General features: G+C 50.9%; 9 protein-coding genes across 9 annotated transcripts; 5 read left to right on the top strand and 4 right to left on the bottom strand.

Annotated features, from left to right (window-relative positions):
* Nucleotides 1–2,293: 2,293 nt before the first annotated feature.
* On the top strand, nt 2,294–4,542 carry BKA67DRAFT_691869 (uncharacterized protein). Its single transcript, XM_046109192.1, has 2 exons — nt 2,294–2,505; nt 2,563–4,542. The coding sequence occupies exons 1-2, from the start codon at nt 2,472–2,474 to the stop codon at nt 4,314–4,316; spliced, it is 1,788 nt and encodes a 595-aa protein (XP_045956767.1). The 5' UTR covers nt 2,294–2,471; the 3' UTR covers nt 4,317–4,542.
* Nucleotides 4,543–5,230: 688 nt separating this feature from the next.
* On the top strand, nt 5,231–5,903 carry BKA67DRAFT_659198 (uncharacterized protein; the record flags this gene model as incomplete). Its single annotated transcript, XM_046107408.1, has 2 exons — nt 5,231–5,399; nt 5,464–5,903. The coding sequence occupies 2 exons, from the start codon at nt 5,231–5,233 to the stop codon at nt 5,901–5,903; spliced, it is 609 nt and encodes a 202-aa protein (XP_045956766.1).
* A 1,198-nt stretch (nt 5,904–7,101) lies between these two features.
* Nucleotides 7,102–8,669, bottom strand: BKA67DRAFT_519437 (cross-pathway control WD-repeat protein cpc2; the record flags this gene model as incomplete). Its single annotated transcript, XM_046098100.1, has 4 exons — nt 7,102–7,527; nt 7,756–8,200; nt 8,274–8,311; nt 8,628–8,669. The coding sequence occupies 4 exons, from the start codon at nt 8,667–8,669 to the stop codon at nt 7,102–7,104; spliced, it is 951 nt and encodes a 316-aa protein (XP_045956765.1).
* A 758-nt stretch (nt 8,670–9,427) lies between these two features.
* Nucleotides 9,428–10,492, bottom strand: BKA67DRAFT_536226 (uncharacterized protein; the record flags this gene model as incomplete). The annotated part of the gene is made up of 2 exons (XM_046100128.1): nt 9,428–10,101; nt 10,162–10,492. The coding sequence occupies 2 exons, from the start codon at nt 10,490–10,492 to the stop codon at nt 9,428–9,430; spliced, it is 1,005 nt and encodes a 334-aa protein (XP_045956764.1).
* A 1,218-nt stretch (nt 10,493–11,710) lies between these two features.
* BKA67DRAFT_519014 (serine/threonine protein kinase) lies at nt 11,711–13,081 on the top strand (the record flags this gene model as incomplete). The annotated part of the gene is made up of 1 exon (XM_046098056.1): nt 11,711–13,081. The coding sequence occupies one exon, from the start codon at nt 11,711–11,713 to the stop codon at nt 13,079–13,081; it is 1,371 nt and encodes a 456-aa protein (XP_045956763.1).
* A 598-nt stretch (nt 13,082–13,679) lies between these two features.
* Nucleotides 13,680–16,964, top strand: BKA67DRAFT_566687 (uncharacterized protein). Its single transcript, XM_046102914.1, has one exon. It carries the CDS (start codon nt 14,010–14,012, stop codon nt 16,941–16,943), a length of 2,934 nt encoding a protein of 977 aa, XP_045956762.1. The 5' UTR covers nt 13,680–14,009; the 3' UTR covers nt 16,944–16,964.
* A 201-nt stretch (nt 16,965–17,165) lies between these two features.
* Nucleotides 17,166–18,169, bottom strand: BKA67DRAFT_536223 (uncharacterized protein; the record flags this gene model as incomplete). Its single annotated transcript, XM_046100127.1, has 2 exons — nt 17,166–17,840; nt 18,098–18,169. 2 exons carry the CDS (start codon nt 18,167–18,169, stop codon nt 17,166–17,168), a joined length of 747 nt encoding a protein of 248 aa, XP_045956761.1.
* Nucleotides 18,170–18,240: 71 nt separating this feature from the next.
* BKA67DRAFT_659191 (uncharacterized protein) lies at nt 18,241–18,804 on the top strand (the record flags this gene model as incomplete). The annotated part of the gene is made up of 2 exons (XM_046107407.1): nt 18,241–18,455; nt 18,606–18,804. The coding sequence occupies 2 exons, from the start codon at nt 18,241–18,243 to the stop codon at nt 18,802–18,804; spliced, it is 414 nt and encodes a 137-aa protein (XP_045956760.1).
* A 185-nt stretch (nt 18,805–18,989) lies between these two features.
* On the bottom strand, nt 18,990–20,050 carry BKA67DRAFT_566681 (uncharacterized protein). The gene is made up of 4 exons (XM_046102913.1): nt 19,785–20,050; nt 19,668–19,710; nt 19,546–19,576; nt 18,990–19,475 (listed from the first exon to the last, which is right to left on the bottom strand). The coding sequence occupies exons 1-4, from the start codon at nt 19,809–19,811 to the stop codon at nt 19,388–19,390; spliced, it is 189 nt and encodes a 62-aa protein (XP_045956759.1). The 5' UTR covers nt 19,812–20,050; the 3' UTR covers nt 18,990–19,387.
* Nucleotides 20,051–20,078: the final 28 nt, after the last annotated feature.

Raw genomic sequence — 20,078 nt, 5'->3', positions numbered from 1 at the left:
TCTCGCTAACTCGAGCACTGCATGCGCGATTCTGTACCACGTCAATATATATGCTAAATAGTACCGAAAAATGAACGGTTTTGCATGAAAAAGAACCTGGCATGAAGCAGCAGGTATACCTGATGAAGGGACACACATATCTAACCTCTTCTAAATGCTGTCTTCCCCTAGCAAACGCCGAGTCATTCGAAATCAGCTCAAAAAAGCGCAAAAAATTTAGAATCAACTCCAGGACCGAACGTGGATCGAACAAGTGATTCTACACTGCATCGAATGGGTTGGTTCTATGTGTTACCTGCGGCCATGAACAAACACATGCAGCATTGCCAAAAAGTTATGGACAGGACCGAACGTGGATCGAACACGTGGCCTTAGGATAATTGGAGTGTTCAGGGAACGCTGATGAGGCGGACACACTGGTGATACTGCAATCCCACGCTCCTGGAAGATGTTAGAATGTGTCGGTGCGAGAGAGAGGCATCGTCGCAACTTACTACCACTGAGCTACCGGTCCAGGTGCTTGTTGGAGACATTATACTAATTATTAAATATATCGGAAATATGTATGGGTACGCTCGGAGACTTTGTAGCCGCCATCGTTGGGGATACCTCGGCTAAGCTGTTCAGCAATGAGCTACAAGGCGGAGAAACTTCGGCGCTAGGTAAACCAATCAAAAGATGCTTATGGAACTGGTTTTATCCCTGGGTGTTGGCATTCTCGGTGAGTATAGGCATATATGACTGAGACAGGCGATATACACTAGAACTTCACGGGATTTTGACGGCCATCAAGTGGAAAATGGTATTCTTGGTGGTTTTCTAGGCACAGGCCCCACAGATTATGCGTCTTTGATACTCAGGAGGGAGACATAGATAGTACTGCTCAATCGCATGCATGCATTCCACCGCGACACTGATCATGCACCACCTGTCAGATCCCTGCTGACTTGAACCAAAGCGCAACGTTTACAAGCTATGTAGGGTATTGGAAACTTGAGAAGATGAGTTCTATCTGTTTTCTCGGAAAACGGAGAGTTCACTGCCGTTTCGTGGTGGGCTGCGACTGAGTCGTATTGCGCAAGAATGCGACCCTGTTTTATTCCCATGCTAACTCAAAGCCCTAATATATTATCAGGGCCACATCATAACAGCAACACGAATGTAAACATGGAGCTAGATAGGAAAGGTTTCCATTCGACGACGATCTGAAAAGGGGGTAGTCAGTGTAAGTGCTTATCGATAGAGTATGCAATTGTCTATCTGTCGGATGCTCCTTCTTGCCTCGAAGACATGGACGCTATTGCCCGCTGCGCAATTGCTGAACCGCTCTGGGGCTACAACTGGCCGCTAACAATTACCTTGACTAATTCGGCGAAAACAACAATCCTTATGTACACGGTAATACCATAATACCTATGGGGTGTGTTTGATTTGTTGAACGGTTACCAGTGACTGCTGCACTACCAGCAGCATTCTGCATCGCTCGAACTCATTTCTCTTGTTTGCCTGATTAGTATGAGCAATCGAAAGATCGAACCTATGCATAGTCCCTACACAGGGTGCAACTCTAGACTTGAAGCGCGCTGTCTAGCATCACGCCACGCCAGTAAATTTCAAGACTCAGGCTTGTTCCACTACTGAACACCACCAGATGTAATTTGTCAGCACTGAACACAATATGTGCTGGGTTTATACTCATTCTTCTGCCACTTCGCAAATATATGGTAAAAACTGTTCGTAGACCTGGTGCCCCGGGCACCTGTGCACAAGCGTTGTGCTTAGTCCATGTGCAAGTTGATTTTCGGAAGGTCAAATTGAAAATATTTCACCTCGTGTGTTCAGAGTGGTTCTTCGAATGGCAGTTGGCAATAATGCATTCATTACCTGACAAGTCCTGACGAGGAAGCACTGTGCCCGATAGAATGGCATGTCTGAATTGTAACCATTCGGCAACTCTGGCTCTACAAAAGACGCGAGTTTTCTGTACCTCCAAAATACTGACGTAATGGACTCGAAATTAATTGCCGTCACACGTTAGTAAAGCAGAGCTTCTCGTGTATGAACGTCTTCTACGCAGATGTGTGATTGCGTGTTGCGTGAGCGTGCGGGGAGTGGGATAACAGTCATGGGAGTTAATTGTATAGAATAGTATAGAACAACAGTATAAGGCAAACAGATGTTATTGCATTGGACTGAGCAGCATTCACCTCTATGGTTGATGCGACAACAACAAAATGAGGAGGGGGTTCGTACATGAGTGACTGTAACCCACTGTCCAATAATGCCCCCCTGTCAAGCAACATGGACCCAGTCCCCATCCGCTGGATCCACAAGACTCGCAATGGTCGGACCAGATTTCGTTGTCAGCCTGCCTTTATCATCTTCATCGTGTCAACTACCGTTTCTGACACAAGTTGGGTTCTCCTGAATTGCTGGGATTCTCATATTCGGCACAAAGTTGCGGTTGAGAAATGGAAGAAATTGAACTGGTCGTCATTGGCGCAGGTAGGATTCATGCTCTCTGGTTTTACATCATGAATACTAATGGTTCATATGGCTCAGGGTGGTACGGGCTTGCCGAAGCCAAAGTATTCCATGAGATCAATCCATCCAAGTCGTTCTTGATCTTGGAATCTGCAGCAACGCTCGGTGGTGTTTGGGCCGCGGAACGGCTTTATCCTGGACTGAAGACGAACAACATGCTTGGGACTTATGAATATCCAGATTTCCCAATGAAAACCGAAGTTTTCGGTGTAAAGCCAGGCGAACACATCCCAGGGGCAGCTGTTCACGATTATCTTATGCAATATGCAGAGAAGTTTGACATTATTGACCACATTCACTACCAAAGTAGGGTCGAAGTCGCCGAGCACCAAGAGAATGGTGGATGGGTCTTAAAGGTCCTCACCCACGGAGAAGATACAAACAGTAGACGGTATACAGAGATAAGGGCGAGAAAGCTTGTCGTTGCAACAGGCCTGACATCTGATCCGTTTCTCCCCGACATTGACGGCCAGGAGTCTTTTGGAGCTCCAGTATTCCATAACAGCAAGCTTCAGCAACACGCAGACATTCCTGACGATTCTAAGAGAAGAGTAACGGTGTTTGGTGCGACAAAGTCTGGGTGGGATGCTGTGTATGCCTATGCGACCAGGGGCGTCAAGGTAGACTGGGTCATTCGGGAATCCGGGCACGGCCCTGCGTGGATGGCGCCGCCTTATGTGACACCCTTGAAGAAATGGCTCGAGAAACTTGTGAATACTCGATTGCTGACTTGGTTCAGTCCCTGTATCTGGGCTGCAGCTGGCGGTTATAGTGGCATTCGGTGGTTTTGGCATGAAACGTCCATCGGTCGCGCAATCACGAACACCTTCTGGTCTATTCTGGGCAACGACGTCATCACCCTAAACAAGTATGATTCTCATCCCGAGATGGCAAAGTTGAAACCGTGGAGTCTACCGATGTTCACAGCGTCGAGTTTTTCTATACTCAACTATGATACCGACTTCTTCGAGCTAGTCCGCAACGGAACAGTCAAGATACACATCGCCGACATCACCGGGCTCTCGGATCACACCGTTCACTTGTCCGATGGCCTGAAGCTGCAATCCAGCGCGCTGTGCTGCGTTACCGGGTGGAAGCATCTGCCACCTATGCGATTCCTTCCGGAAGGCATCGATAGGGAGCTTGGCATCCCGCACACTCCTTCAGTGTCTGACCCTTCTGCGTTGGTCGCGAAAGCCGATGAGGAGATCCTCAAGAGGTTCCCTCGTCTCAAGGACCAACCCGTTCAGAACAAACACCTCGTCCCGCTCCTAGAAAACAAAGGCATATCGACTTCGGAGCAAGTCAACCCCTCAACAAATCTCACACCGTACATGCAGTACCGATTCATGATCCCGTCATCCGCTAGTCTGCTCAAACATAGAGACATAGCTTTTGCTGGCATGTTGATGAACTTTTCAACCTCGATCATGGCACACGTCCAGGCGCTGTGGATCAACGCATACTTCCGAGATGAACTCGACTTTCCTGATTGGACGTCTTCTGACGTGCTGGAAAAGCTTCAGTACGAAACTGTCCTTTTTAGTCGTTTCGGCAAATGGCGATACCCCGGTGGACACGGCGCACAGCAACCCGACTTCGTGTTTGATGCAGTCTCTTATCTGGACCTGCTGGTAGCCGACCTGGGGTTGCAAGTACATCGCAAGAAAGGACATTTGGCGGAGATCTTGGAACCATACGGACCAGAGGATTACAGCAACGTGGTTGCAGAATGGACGGAGAAGCGCCACGACCAAGGCCGCCCGGCATGATCGAATTTGTCAATACGGTAGTATAAACCCACCGTCGACACCCCCATATGTTGGGTTTACGATATAGTTACGTGTTTGAAGCCAAAAGTCTGGTGATGAACTTAACGCACGGTTTGCTGCTAGGAGTGCCTAAGATAACCTGAGTAAAACAAGTGTCCAGCTTAGTTAGAATACATATAGCCTAACAGGTGAAGTTCTGTAGTCATTCAATTGACGTATTATGTAGTCGTTCCGTTCGATACCAAATTGTAATGTCGTGCCGTATATATGGACTCACAAATACGAAACATATTTTCAGTTATCGCAGCTCCGACCGAGAATTCGCAAGTCATTCAGGCTTGCAAGTCAGTATTTGAGATAGACTGGTACATAGTATTCAGTATCAATTTATAATAATACCCTCCATCGAGCAACTACTCATCCAGCAGGTTAAGTATTGTGAAACCCAGTTGAGATTATAACGGGGGACTGAGAGGGGGCAACTCTCAGAGGACGCATCACGGGGTGTGTATATGCGCAGACGAACTCAACCTAGTGTTTTGACTGTATAGAGCAAGAATTCCTTGTTTTGCCCTATGCTGAAGAGCTGGTGGCATAAATATCAAGAAGATGTTGTGGAGGGGTTTTGTGTTATTTAATGCTAAAGCATGCTTGATTTAAGCTTAGTGGGTTTCAGTGGGCCAACGGTGTTGAATAGCGCATCCTTTGGCGCCGAACTGATGGCAAGCGCCCAGGGCCCCCTCGCTCTGCCCAGCAGGCAATCTCCTCTCGAGCAGAGGGAAGCAAAACGAGACGCAATCTCTTTACTCCAAGTAGTAAAACTGAGGGACATTAATTCCCAATTGCTTCGGCATTCTTTCACTCCTTTACCGCGTTTTGAGAAACTATCACATTTGCTATTCAAAAGACTCATAATGGTCACTCGCGCGGGTCTAGTCCTGGCCGCGGCGTTGTTCGCGGCACCTATCTCGGCCAAAACCGATATGGAGGGTTGTGTTTCGTCGAAGACGGTTGCGTACGGCGGAGCAAGTCTGATCTGGTATGTGCCAGACACTGGCGAGATCTGCGCGTTTCTTGACTGCGGTAAGACACTACTCTAGACAAACTCGGTACACTTATACGGATCTCTTACTCACGTTCAATATAGGAGGTGGTCGGGCGCCACCCAAGACTACGGTTCCGGGTTGTGGTGCGTACTCGGGCACGGCATCGTACTCTCCATCCTACCTGGCAGGATATGGTAGTGACTCTGTAGCCTCTTCAACCTCGGCGGCGGCGGCGGCTGGCTCCACAGAGGCCTCTGTGACCACAACCACGCTCGCCACTGGTTCAAGCGCGGCAGAGTTGCCTACCCTGACTGGAGATTCTACTGCTCTTACTGGCACCATCTCACCTACGATTACCTCGGCGGCGAGTCTCACCACGTCGGTCAGCGGGTCGACAGCAAGCCAGGCCAGTGCGTCGACATCGGGCTCAAGCGCAAACTCGAGCTCGAGCAGTGCTTCCACCGCTGCTGGTGCCATGGCTACGGCTGGCCCGCTGGGAATGTTTGTAGGTGTTGCAGCAGGAGTCGTAGCTATGTTCTAGTTAACGCCGTATCGATGTGGCGTGGACAAGAATGACAAACGGACATGTAGGATTACACACCTTAATGTAGACGCGATTATATCGAACACATGCGAATAGTCTGTAATCCGATTCATTGAAGACACTATTGCTCATTGTGATCACCTGCCAATAAAGCAGAATGTCTCGCATGTGCCTCTTCTAGGGACATGAGAACTATAATCGGGTTATATGACGAATTCTTTTTCACGTTTAACAATTAATGCAGAGATTCGCACTACGTCTGGGTGAAACCAGTCAACCGGAGAGAAGCTGCTGAAACTCTAGAATTACAAGAAACTAGTTCAGTAATGTGTCCAATTGTGTAAAGTCGATAAAATATTCTCCAAGAATAATCTATAGGCCCAGATGAATACATCAGTTGCGCTCCTGCACAATATAGGTGGTTCAGTGTTTTGAGTCGCTGGCATCTTGAGGACTGCAGTCTACCACTCCCAGACTGATGACTGACCTATACCTAGTCAACCAATCTGCCGGATGCATTGGAGCTGCTTCTGCCGCACTACATGGCCCATCAGTTATAACCACATGTTACATTTCAGGCGCTGTGGTTAGACACGGGTTTGAAGTAAACGAGGGTTCGTGGTGGCGAGAAGGCAATCATTTATGACACTAACCTTAGTTTATTAGGAACAATACGGGATGATATGACCGAGCTGGGTGCTACAACTCTGGGATACATACACAAGCGAGGCAATAGATTGGCACGTCTCCTACTTGGATCAACCAGCGGCAACACTGGTGGTTGATGGCGGGCGAGTGTTTCGACCTCTTTCACGAGTCTAGCTTCCATTTGTTTTCAACTCATTTTGATAAAATATTAAATATCACGTTTTTCAAAGTCGGAAGATTTTTGCGAATTTTTTTTGTCTTCACAATGGCAGAGCTAAAAACGCACGAAGATTTGATAACAATCCATATCTCGTGAACGTGTCGTATTAGCATAGCAGCATGAGTCTAACCGCGGCAATGCTAACCATCTTCCCTTTTTTATCGTCAACCATGGCACGTCGTCAGATGCGCGTACAAGAAAAACGTGTGTGTATGATTGGCATTTCCCCTGAGAAATTGATTGACCAAATGACAATGATGAAGCCTATCCCTTACGCCCAGTCAATGACCGACAAGTAAAACCCCGGGTTTTCCTCCCAAGAGATTACTATGCTCTCGACATAACACCCCAAGCACGGATGATGTTGTCGGTGTAACCAGCGAACAGAGTCTGGCCATCAGCAGACCAGGCCAGAGAGACGGGCTCGGGGGCACGGCTCTTCTTGCCAACGGAGGCGAACTCGACGATGAGCTCGTCAACCTTGCTCTTCTTCTCGAGGTCGAAGATGATGATGTTGCTGGCGGTAGCGGCGCAGAGCCAGTATCGGTTGGGGGAGAAGACAAGAGCGTGGATCTCGTCACCGGCGTTGAGGGAGTACAGGTGCTTGGACTCGTTGAGGTCCCAGAGCATGGTGGTACCGTCCTTGCCACCGGAGGCGCAGAGAGAGCCATCGGGGGAGATGGTGACGGTGTTGATGTATCCAGTGTGGCCGATGTGGTCAGTCTGGAGCTTGCAGGTGGAGAGCTCCCAAACCTGGGAGATTGGAGTTAGCAAACATGACTTCGGGCAAGGTCTTGGAGAGCCCAGGAGACAAGAGATTTGCGCTTCGTAGATAAAATCAGGGCAATTGGTGAATAGTGGTCTCATGGCAAGCCGAAGCAAGCTCTGAAGTAGCAAATACTTTTTTTGCGTAGCATCATGTAGAACAAAGCGCGTGCAAATCTCTCTCTCCCTAGGGGTCGGGGGGGTGGGTCATCTTACCTTGACGAGTTTGTCCCAAGAGGAAGAGACAATGACGGGGTTCTGGGGGTTGGGGCTGAAGCGAACGCAAGAAACCCACTCGGTGTGGCCCTTGTCGGTGATGGTGTACTTGCAGTCACCGAGGGTGTTCCACAGCTTGATGGAGCGGTCACGGGAGCCGGAGACGATCTGACGGTTGTCGGCGGAGAAGGAGACGGAGAGAACGTCGTTGGTGTGGCCGACGAAGCGGCGGGTGGTGGTGCCGGTGGCGAGCTCCCAGAGGCGGAGGGTCTTGTCCCAAGAGGCGGACAGAGCGTAGGCGCCGTCGGAGGAGATGACACAGTCGGAGACGATGTGGGAGTGACCGTGGAGAGATCGCTTGGGGTAACCGTATGACGACTCGTCGCGGGTCAGGTTCCAGATGATCAAGGTCTTGTCACGGGATGCGGACAGGAGCATGTTGGGGCTGGTCGAACAAGTTAGCATCCTGCAGATACGATGGGATATCTCGATTTTATTCGATGTCGTCGTAAACGTACTTCTCCATGGAGGTAGCCAAGCTTGTGACCCAGCCATTCTGGAAATCTTTGTTAGCCAGCTGCCCGGTTTTGGTGACGTGTTGCAGTGCAGCGCAGAGCAGAGCAAACGAGAAAACGAGAAACAAAGACGAAAAGAGCCATTGCTGCCGCTGCCGCTGATGTTGTTGCTGCTGCCACGCTGCAGAGATCCTCAGTATCCTCCCAAAGGCGGCGTTTGCCTTGCAACCCGGGTTGCTTGTGTGTAGAGCAGTGCAGCGAGCAACAACAAAACAGCGGCGGCAATCAATGAATTATTTCTTCATGTCAATCCGCCACAAAAGCGAGCGAGCAAAGAAAGAAAGCCGCAAAACTTACGTGGCCCTCGAGGGTACCCTTGAGAATCAGCTGCTCAGCCATTGTCGGGGTATGCTTCAAGTCTGCTTCGACACAAAGAACCTGAATTGGAGTGGGTGGTAGGAAGATATTCGTTGTCGTTGGGCTTGAGACTATCACCGTTACCGAACTCGCTGAGAGTCTGGAGCTCGAAATTCCGAGAATTTTTGTGTGGTTCGCTTTAGGGTCAAAAATTGATCGCTTTGGGAAAATGGAGAAGAGAGCAGGGGGGTGGGGCGTAAGGTGGTGTGTGCACCTGGTGCACCTCGGGAGCAGGTGTACTTTGTTGCAGGTGCAGCCTCGCGGGAGGCTATTATGGGGGGGGGGCCTGCTATCCACCAATCAAAATCAATCCTGACGAACCTACGGAATCTGTAGAGCAGCTGGCAGCTGTGGAGCCCTGAGATTATTGAGGTTCAAAGTTGGCAAGGTTGGGCACCGCCGCCCATCAAGTAATCTGTATCTGGAGCCTGGACATGACATGCATCGAATCATCACACGTGAGAAAGCAACATGGCAACTGTAACTAACATCTTCGTTCTCATACTCTGCTAGTATCAATCTACTTTCAATCAGGTACGCCTGGACAGCCCTAGTCTGAGCTTAAATGGCCAATGCCAATGTTCTCTATTCTCGCTTGCCGATGCTACCTAGTGCCAGTACATTTGTTCATATGGGGTATCTCAAATGGAAAATAATAAAAAATAGAAAGCAAAAGAATAACGCCTGATGCAAATGCCCTTCACTCGAAACCCCATTGCGCCCTGTCGTGCTGCATGTCATCAGCTCTTGCTTTGCACAGTCCCAAGCGGCCCCCTGTTGCTCGTTCTTGGCACCTCCCTGCGCCTGAACCGTACAGATGAGTCCACGATCACACTATGATCTGCAATCTCCTGCCGGTCCCGCGAGGATCCTGCCTGCTCCGGCATCATCGACTTCATCATTGCCTCCCACGCGTCGTAGCGTTCCTTGCTCATCGGGTTTCTCTGCGCCAGGTCCTTGAGCTCCTTCTGCTGGCTCATCTTGGTTGCACGATTGATCGTCCGGAGAGCCTTCTCCCCCTTCTGCGCAGCTGCCAAAGCCTCCGTCCGCTTCTGTGCCGGGTCCACCGCCGCCGTCTCCTTGGGCGTGAACCTGTACGTGTGCTTGCTTGGGAAGGCCGGCAGCCCATCTGGAATCCACGACTTCTCTTGCCTCTCGGCGTCGCCGTCCAGCTCCTCACCCAGCCATGCTGTTGGGGTCGTCCGGAAGTAGTCAGTCTGCGGGATGATGGGCAAGGGATCGTAGTAGTCCACTCGGAGCTTCTCCTTGGCCACTGGATTCTTGAGATGCGGCTTCAGCGAGACAATGGGGACGTTGTGTTTGCGCAACAGCTGAGCAAAGTCGGTTGGCGTAGGTTGTCGTCTCCTGGCAGATTCGGCGAAGCGCTTGACGTGTTCCACAAACGTCGTCATGTCTTGCCCCTAGTTAGCAAGTAGCACAGACCGTAAACAAGACCGGCACTGTAGTTACTTACATGTCTCGGTCGTCGATGTCAGACTCTCCAGAGCTTCCTGCGATGACGATTCAAAGCCTACATGCTGCAGGGCGAGTACGATAGATCTTTGGAGACCTTCTCGCGCAAAGTTGGCTTCACTGGGTCTGTTTAGTTTTTCCGAGGCTGTCGGGTCGCTTTGAATGTCAGAGTCGGCAGTCGCGGTGTTCGGCTCTTTCTCTTGCTCTTGCTCTTGGTCTGACTCCAAGGGAGCTGCCCGCTGTCTCTTGCTGGGGTTCTCGTCCTGTTGGCTACTCTCATCTTCTTGAGATGGTCGCTTCTGTCCTAGCTTGGGCGACGCGCTTATATCCATGACTGCTCAAATGAATTGGGTGATACCAGGCACGATTGCGCTGGCCAGAGAGCTTTCCTTACAAAGCCTCGATGGATTGGGCGAATGACTGGATTCGATGCGACGCGGGAATGTCGCCTGAGATGAGAAGGAAATTTAATGCTGTAGACGTTTCGGGGCCGGGAAGGAAGGAGAGGGCCTTCGCGCAAATAAATACTATTAGCAGCCTGATCAGAGAGCAGTCGGCACAAGGTCAAGCACAAAGCTCACAGCGAGTCTTGAGATGCTTTGGGTCGAGGTCGGCAAGTCACAGCATTGTGTCGCCGATGCAGAACAATCCAAGTTGAGCTTGGACGGCTGGGACCGCTAGAACCGCTAGGACCGCGTGGGGTGAATGGAGCACAAGCACAAAAGCATAAGCACAGTCACAATCACAATCACACAGTACGCGACAGCAACGCGACAGCAACGGGACTGTTTGCACTAACAATTCATTGAGCACTCCTGAGCTCCAAGCACGACCTCGCACAATCTTGCACTAAGCATCCAGCATAATTAGCCATCAGCACAACTTGTCCGAGTTATTCAAATATTCATTATTATTATTAGAGTCCGCTCAGCAGATGAGACAGGACCCTCAGATACTATCTGCAAACCAAGAAAGACTCCATCCAGCCTTTGTTCGTCAATGCGCCACTGTGCAACGCCTCCAGTTGGACAACAACCCTTCTTGAACAGTCGTGCACAAACAGAACTAACCTCATCATTTTGTTCCGCCCAAGAATAACTGCGTTACTAGGTAATGCAGCGAACACGTCTAAACTTACGTAGTGGCATGCGCTCGTCACGCCAGGGGCATAGTCAGCCATAGTCATAGTCATAGTCATAGTCACTCACAAACATGGTCGCGCAACTCACGAGCAGTGCTATCAAGTAAATCGTTTGTTGCAGGCACGTTCGTTCTACTCGCACATTGGTTGGTTCACATCTTCTTTCCATTTCGAGATGCAACTTTATATTGCAGGCCCTGCTGCTTCTTACCTCCATTTGACGCGGCCCCTTAGACTGGGAGGCTATCGATTCAGTCAGTCTCACACGGCTAGTTCCACTTAATATCGGTGAGCGACCACAGATGTCTCACATCTGAATCTCTGTGCTATCGTTTTCCTCTCTTCCTGTCGCTTTCAATTCCTGCCAGTCCTCAAATCCTAAGTATCCCTAATCCTTCCTCACGCCAACATGGGCGACCTCGCGTCTTTTCCGGATCAGCAAAATCCCATCAAGAAATTCAAATTGTCGGTACCTCTAGATAAGTTCCCATCCCACATATTCGACCATGCAGCGACCCTTGAACATCTCGACCTCTCTGGCACTGGCATCTCCAGCTTGCCGGACGATTTCGGCAAATTCAAAGAGCTGAAGATAGCATTCTTTTCGAACTGCAACTTCGCAATCTTCCCGAGGCAACTAGCCTCGTGTCCGAAACTCGAAATGGTTGCCTTTCGTTCCAATAGCATGAGAGAAATTCCAGAAGACGCTCTGCCGTTACGCCTTCGTTGGCTCATCTTGACCAACAATGTGATCGAACAGCTGCCGAAAACCATTGGCAATTGTTCACGCCTCCAAAAGTGCATGCTCTCTGGCAACCAGATTCGTACAATCCCCACGGAAATGTCATCTTGCCAGAAATTGGGTCTTCTCCGACTATCGGCAAATCGCATCGAGGACCTCCCTCATTGGTTATTTGAAATGCCCGAACTGGCTTTTCTGAGTTTCGCCGGCAATCCATGCTCATCTGCAGCCGCTCATAAGGTCGGTGCAGCCTCAGCCCTTCCGAGCGTATGCTGGACGGACATCGAAGTGCAAGAGCTCCTGGGCGAAGGCGCCTCGGGCGTAATATCCCAGGGCCAATGGAAAACTGCCGGTGGGTTTCAACAAGTTGCTGTCAAGCTTTTCAAGGGGGATGTTACCAGTGATGGTACGCCGCTGGACGAAATGAGTGCTTGTATTCATGCTGGCTCGCACGACAATCTTATTGACCCTCTTGGGGAGATCCAAAGTCATCCCAATAAGAAGGGTCTTGTGATGCAGCTTATCCCACCATCATATATCACGCTAGGTCTGCCTCCGTCTCTCGAAAGCTGCACGCGCGACTGCTTCCCCGTTACGACGAAATTGAGCGCGTCCCAAGGACTGAGGTTACTACAAGGCATTGCCTCAGCTGCCGCTCATCTCCATGCTCGAGGGATTGCTCACGGAGATTTGTATGCTCATAATATTCTGTATGATGCGGAAGGTCACGCGCTGTTGGGCGATTTCGGAGCTGCGTCTATATATGAGAATCATCACGGTATCGAAAAGCTCGAGGTCCTTGCATTTGCTCATCTCATTGAGGATGTGCAGAACCTCATTTTTTCCAAAGCACTAGACAGTCAATCACCGCTTGTGAATTCTGCAGCGGAGGCCCTAGCTGGCTTGCGCAAAGCTTGTGGTGCTTCAAACGTTGACGAGCGTCCATCCTTTGCTTATATTGGTAAAAGTCTGGCCGATTTTCTTCGGTCGAACGACGACTGTAGGACCACCAGTTACGATGGATATGACCTTGCTTGAATCTGAAACTGTGTGGTGACTCCAAATGGCACAGGGGCCAGGGCTGATACGTTCGGTCGGACGCCACTGATGACAAACGCAACATAGAAAGAAAGAGGGTGTGTACAAGGAGCAGCCGCACAGAAGAGTAATCCCATAGACATAGACGATCCTGGCTACATAGGAATGTGCACGGTTCCTCATACAGAACAACAAAAGATAGATTTTCACAGTTGGCTTACAGTTGATGGCAGAGAATGCTTGTCGGCAACAATTAGGAGACAGGGTCGTAGACAACAAGATCATAGACTCCAAAGCTGAGTGCCGATGGATGTTTACCGTTGCCATTTAGACAGTCTCGATTGTTACCCTGGTAGGGTTGAACGGGGGACTGTCAAAACGATGGAGTACGAGGGCGCTTGTTATAACACGGGACGAGATAGATTCTTATATCCATTCCAGTAGAGGTTCAATGCTTCTGCGATTGTGCGGACTTAAGTATGGAGATCAGCTGACAGTGTTCGCACCTCTCGGTTATCGCTCGGGTCTCGCAATGAAGTGGCAGTAGGCTTTTTAGGTGCCGCAACTTAAAAACCGCCATTTGTCAAGACGTAGGAAGGATGCATTTGTTGCAAGTGTCAAGTTCGAGAGGCGTGGCGTGGCAGCAGCATGCACCCGCGCTGGCGGCTTGGCCGAATGGATCCTTTACCCTGTCACTGATCACGGGGCCGTCCGTCATGGGTCAAATGTGTCGAGCTTGATACCCTGCTGCAATCCCGCAAACTCATCCGTGAATTCGACAGGTTTCGACATACTCATAGTGATCGCATGGCCACATTTGCTATGACCAGCATTCGAAGCCGGCAGCTTTGGGTGATACAAATTACTGTGTAGTTTCTGAATTGTGGGGTCGTTGGATAACGGCGCCGCTGCCGCCGCGGCCATCGCAATGCTGCAAGGCATTGATCCATCACTATTCCCGGTCCTGAAGACACGAAGGGCACTCGTGATTGTGGACGCACAGAACGATTTCCTATCTGCGGATGGGCCTTTACACATAGACGTGCCTGGCAATCTGACGGACCGCATCATTCAACTAGTCACAGGTTTTCGGCCATATGGCGACATAGTTTGGATTTGGAGCGAGTATAGCCAACCACGGCCCGCAAGGAGCGAGCAGATCATCGTTTCTGACACACCAATCAAAGATTCAAGGCGTTCGTCATCATCCAGAGGCAAGAGACAGGCCAATGGCGGCGATCAGCCTCCATCAAGATGCGCAGAGGCTTTCCTCTCAGGTCCCGCACCGGGTCGGCCGGAGTGTGTCAGGAAAGGAAGTGACGGCGCAAAGCCTCCGACTACCATTCAAGAGCTTATGGGAAAGAAGGACATGTCCTTTGTGAAGACACACTATTCCGCCTTTCAAATCCCAGACCTGATCCAGCGCCTGAGGATGAAATTTGTTAGTGAAGTCTTCATCTGCGGATCTCTCTCCAACATTGGTGTCATGGCCACCGCGATCGATGCGGGGTGCCATGGTTTGGATATTGGCATCATCGAAGACTGTTGTGGTCGTAGAGATGACAGGCGACATGCTGGAGCACTTGCGCGCATACAGGAGATGACCGGCTGCGAGGTTTTGTCCACCGACAAGATTCTGGAACGCCTCAAACCCAAGCCCAAGGTGCAGAGACAACTGGCAGCTCCAATACCCAACCCTTCTGGGAGGCGCTATCCAGTTGTCTACGATGCCTCTTCTGGTAACACCGATGGGAATGAAGAAATGAAAGCGAGCAACGAAAGCTCATCTTCCACTGCACCAGCGACGGCAAACCTGGCTTCTTCGATGGCAAAAATGTCACTCTCTAATCAAGCAGAAGATGAGCTACCACCAATAACATTTACTCGCGCCAGAGTTGCGATACGTGGCCGGCCAGCGCGCCCTTTGCTTGACATCGAAAAACGATTTGGCGAGCAGCTCAGAGACCCAGACGCCATGTACGATAAGATCAACAGTAGTTTGGGCATTGGCAGTGAGTCACATAATGGGGGGTCCGGATTGTCAGTGGGCATTGCACAGCCACAAACTACCCCAGAAGCTAGAAGACAAGAGAAGGTTTCTGAAGGTAAGCAAAGCATTGTCAATACATCTGAAACGACAAAAGCAGATAGCGTGGCCATTACAACGAAAATATCAAAGTTGGACTACGGAGAAAGTGCTCAATCAACAGTTGTGCCCAGACAGGCGCAGACTTTTCCTAGCACAATGGAGAAAGCAACTACGGTCATAAAAGCGAAGACCCTTCCTCCCACAGATACGACGACCGTAAGGAGCACATTGGACTACTCGCAACAAACACCAGCAAATATAGGTGCCAAAGAGGAAATCACTAGAGAAGCGAACAACATGAGTATCGGCGAAAGCGAACCTTTGTGCGAGGGTGACACCAGAGTGATATACAATGTGCTGCCACATCCACTTTCTGACAATATATTCAAGAAAATCAAAGATGAGGTCGAGTGGAAGCGAATGTCGCATCAAGGAGGAGAGGTGCCGCGACTGGTAGCTGTCCAAGGAGAGGTGGATCAGGAAGGCAATACTCCTGTCTATAGACATCCCGCAGACGAATCGCCACCGTTGCTTCGGTGGACACCAGCCATCAAGGATATCAAGGACGTGGTGGAGCGGAAGGTTGGCCATCCGTTGAACCATGCACTGATCCAATATTACCGCGATGGGACCGACTACATCTCCGAACACAGTGACAAAACATTGGACATAGCGAAAAACAGCTTCATCGTCAATGTCAGTCTCGGTGCCGAACGGACCATGACCCTGCGTACCAAACGTCATCCCAAACCCAAAGACGCACCTCAACCACAATCCACCGTGGATGGCCCGAAACGTGAGGTTCAGCGCGCACGGCTGCCGCACAACTCCATGTGCAAGATGGGCTTGCAGACAAACATGCGATGGCTTCATGCCATTAGGCAGGACCATCGACTCGATCGTGATAAGACCGAGGAGGAACTTGCATATGGGGGCGCCCGCATCTCGTTAACGTTCAGGCAGATAGGCACTTTCCTGGACCGCGAACAGAAGATGATATGGGGCCAAGGAGCCAAGGCGAAGACGAAGGAGGCAGCAAACGAGGTCATCAATGGTCAGACGCCCGAAGCAGTAAAGATGCTCCAGGCATTTGGCCGGGAGAACCAGTCCACCGAGTTTGACTGGGAAGAATCTTACGGCTCGGGTTTCGATGTCTTACACATCTCCGCCGCTCCTCGATTGTTCACTAGCAGCGACCCAGTAGCCAACCTGCGAGTACAGCTCATGCTTGCCGAGCTAGGTGTTGGGCACGCAAAGGGCAGCCTTGCCCCAGTTTCTACCAGCCGGGAACGGCAGGAACGTCGATCGGGAGATCCTCTAATCAAGCTAGCCGACAATGATCAAGCTAGGACGACTGTTCGCGGAGATGTAGCGATCATGATGTATATCGATCGTTTTTATGGCAAGCACAGCGGCGACTCATCCGAGAGACCGAACATCGCTCGCGCATTTGAGAGGTTCCAAGAAGCCCTAACCCTAGACCCAGAGCGAAGCCATGATCCGAAGTGTCTGGGGTTATGGGAAGCTTACGCCGAACAGGCAGATTACATTGCTGGAGGAGCTTCTATCAGCATAGCTGACTTTGCTTTTTGGCCCATGCTTCACGAAACTCTGGGAAGTAATAGTGACTCTAGAGCAGCACTCGAAAACTTTCCCAATCTCAAGGCATACTACTCGCGCATTAGGGCAAGCGACACTATCGTCAAGATGATCGGGAAGGAGAAAGAAGTATCCAGCCCTAAATCATCCAAATTGGTGTCCCCATCAGCATAGCAAAAGAAATTACAAACTAATTGATTTACATTCTTTGACATGCCTGCACTTGCAAAATCCCATGTTACCCGAGGCTCAGGTGCGCTGATTTTGATGTTGTGCACCGCTCCCATCGAAGGCTAAGTGTTCCGTGATTCAGATGCAGACGACAATACCCAGTCGCAGTGCTAATGTACCCTGTCTCTCTCCCTCTCCCTCTCTCTCCCTCCCCCCCTCTCTCTCTCATGCGTTCCCTTGACCCCATGAATATACGCCTACCCGGCTCCGACCCTCCCAACCCCTTTCCCGAACCCTCTCATATCTCTTGTCCCTCTCCTCCAGCGCTTCCTCGGCACTCACGCCCAAGCCGAAAGGGGCAACCTCCTCTCGCTGCACGTCCATCCAGCCTCTCCATCCGGCATTCACGTCGCCCCCGCTGCCACCGACGACGAGAGTGCCCCACCACACCCGACCGCGCGACGCGTGAGCGCCGTAGAGCATATGCTGCTGGGCGGCGCTGATGGCTGCCTGGGTCTGGTTGTGGGGAGGGTCGCCCGTCGCAGCAGAATGGGGCGAAGACCGGGCTGGGCGGTAGATGTAGATGTGCGCCAAGTCTCCCGGTCGGGCCGGTAGGTTCCTGTCCGCGGACGGAGCGATCAGGCGTGTCACGTCAAATCTGTGGTCTACGTCAACAATGACGATGGCGTGGCGATGCGGTGCCGCGATCAGCGTGGAGGTGAGATGGTAGAGAAAGGGGAGATAGCGACCGGACAGGGAAAGGACAGGTGGTGGGGCCGACTGGTTCGCATGATGGTGTTTTGATATCAATGTTGAGAGAGACGTGATAGGGATCTGGGGGTTGAGAGGTGGGTGGCCCTGTGATGGCGGGAGAATCGAATCGCGAAGGCGATTTAACAACTATGTATGTGTCAATGCATGTCGATAATGGTGTGGAATCTGACTATTGTATGCACTATTCCGAAGTGATCAAGCAGCGGCGTGCAATGATTCGAAGGGGGCCATGTGTAAGCGGAGGGTGCTCGAGCTGATAAGATAAGCCGAAGCTTTGACCCCGGAACTTCGGAAATTTGAAGCTCGCAACCCTCCCAAGCCTGTACATCGCGATGCATTTTATGGTGTAGCGGGTTAGGACCTCGGACAGATTGTGCGCTTACATCTTCAAGGCTTTCCTCCTCTACCTCGCCTAGAATTCTAGCTCCGACGTGCTTGGCGGCGGCGGCGTCCATTGCGCTCCCCTTGTAAACATCAGGCTCTTTATTTATATTGTCCCCTACTCCCTATCCGCAAACCGACCAAGATGACGCCGCCCTGCAAGATCTTCAAGGCCGACGAGCTTGAAGACGCGGTTCAGCTAAACTTGGCACAAAGGAAGCGCAAGACGGCGGGCGGAAAAGATATCGATCTAGCCCAGTGCCCACTATTCAGCATGGTGCAATATGATTGCCAAATTGAGCGGCCAGATCTACCACACAGTCCAGTCCAGTGCTTCGAGGTACAAAGATGGTTCAGGCGGTGAGTTTCTCGTTCTCTGTCGGGACGACGGTGATGAAAGGATGAGGTCTGAGACAAGCACATGGAACTATGACATATATCAAGTGCGGGGCTTCCGGGCCCTGTGGGATCAATTCAGACAATGATGCCAGGGGCTGACAAACGCTTCAGATGTCAAGACAAGAAGGGCTCGTTTATGGTTGAGACTACGAACTGGGAAGGCAAGGCCGAAAGAGATGTGTCCATTGCATCGTCCTCTGCAGCTGCTGCAGCAGCAGATTCCAGGAAAGTTGGGGACCAGAACAACGGTTGGATGCATTTGTGGAAAGAACGGGAACTAAGCCACGATGGCCAGTACCGGGAACGTTGAGTGGACAATGTGACCATTACAATGGCTGTATGTAATGCCGATATTCACGGGTTGAGATGTTTGGCAGTGAACGTCTGGCATGGGACTGCATGTACCATCCATTTCATATGACGTCTGCACTAGGAGCTTTAAGCCGTGACAGACCTGGAGGGTAGCAGAAAAGCTCCTTGATTACGAGGGATACTAAGGTCATATTGCAGCATCATGATAGTCCCAAGCCGACATGCTTACGCATAGCGACGCTCGCCTTGTGGCTCGACGCTGATTTGCATGTACACCAGACCATGAAACTCTAGGATTCCTCCCGAAAGGGCGCCCTGGCAACTGATCCAATCCAGCTTTCCCGGCCCGGTGTATCACAACGAGGCTCCCGCGGGTAGAAATAGCATGCAGGGAGATTTAAATGGTTGATCAAGTCTGGATTGTCGGTATCGTATTATACAGTTGAACAGCCCCAGCTCGGTCCGCCCGCCATGGCTTCTTCATCTCTATGCAGCCCCCGAACATAAGAAAGTTGCTTCTATGCATGATGTGATTGCCGTCCTCTGCCCCTGGTCCTGGTGGGTGCCTTGGATGGAACGGCTTACTGGCCCTGCTTGGTAGCACGCTCCTTCTCGAGGGCGTTGTAGAAGTTGTCTCGGCCGTGGGTGCGGGGCATGTGGTATCCGTGCCTGTTTTGTGTCAGTTGACTCTGAAGGGATTGATCGGGCCCATGGGGAAAAGATGTCGGGGTTGTCGTACCAGAACAAGCTACCCATGGTGGCGCCGATGCCTGGCGATGCAAGTCAGTCAAGAGCCTCTCTTCATGTCGTGTGCGGTGAGGGAGAGTGGGAGAAGCCATAGTGTTGGTATGACAGACGTACCGAGGGCAATGGCCAAGTCGGTGACGAGGCCCTTCTTGAGCATCTGCAGTTTCAATGTCAGTCAATGGTGAGTGCGGCCCGGTTTTGGAAGTGTCAATTGGTTTCGGGTGAGCGTACACCAGTGATGGGCTTGATCGCGGCCATTTTAGCAGTAGTTTGTGAGCGGAGATGGTGGTTGAGAGATTGATATGCTTGACTTCTCGGATTTGTTCCAAAGACAAAGAATCGAACGATGATTTGACGTTATTCGCGCTTCTGACATTTGGAAAGCTCCAAAGCTGCCGGGCAAGAGGACAGGGCGCTATGACCAGTTATTGTGTTCAGGTGCAGCCTCATTGGTCGGCGAATCGTCGGAAACACTGTCTCTCATTCATTCATTCACCGTTGGAGCTCTGATAACCTAATGAACGC

This window comes from Truncatella angustata (assembly GCF_020726525.1).
Source record: "Truncatella angustata strain MPI-SDFR-AT-0073 chromosome Unknown BKA67scaffold_5, whole genome shotgun sequence".
Lineage (NCBI taxonomy): Eukaryota > Fungi > Ascomycota > Sordariomycetes > Amphisphaeriales > Sporocadaceae > Truncatella > Truncatella angustata.
The sequence above is the reverse complement of the archived record's forward strand: the minus strand, read 5'-3'. Positions and strand labels throughout refer to the sequence as shown.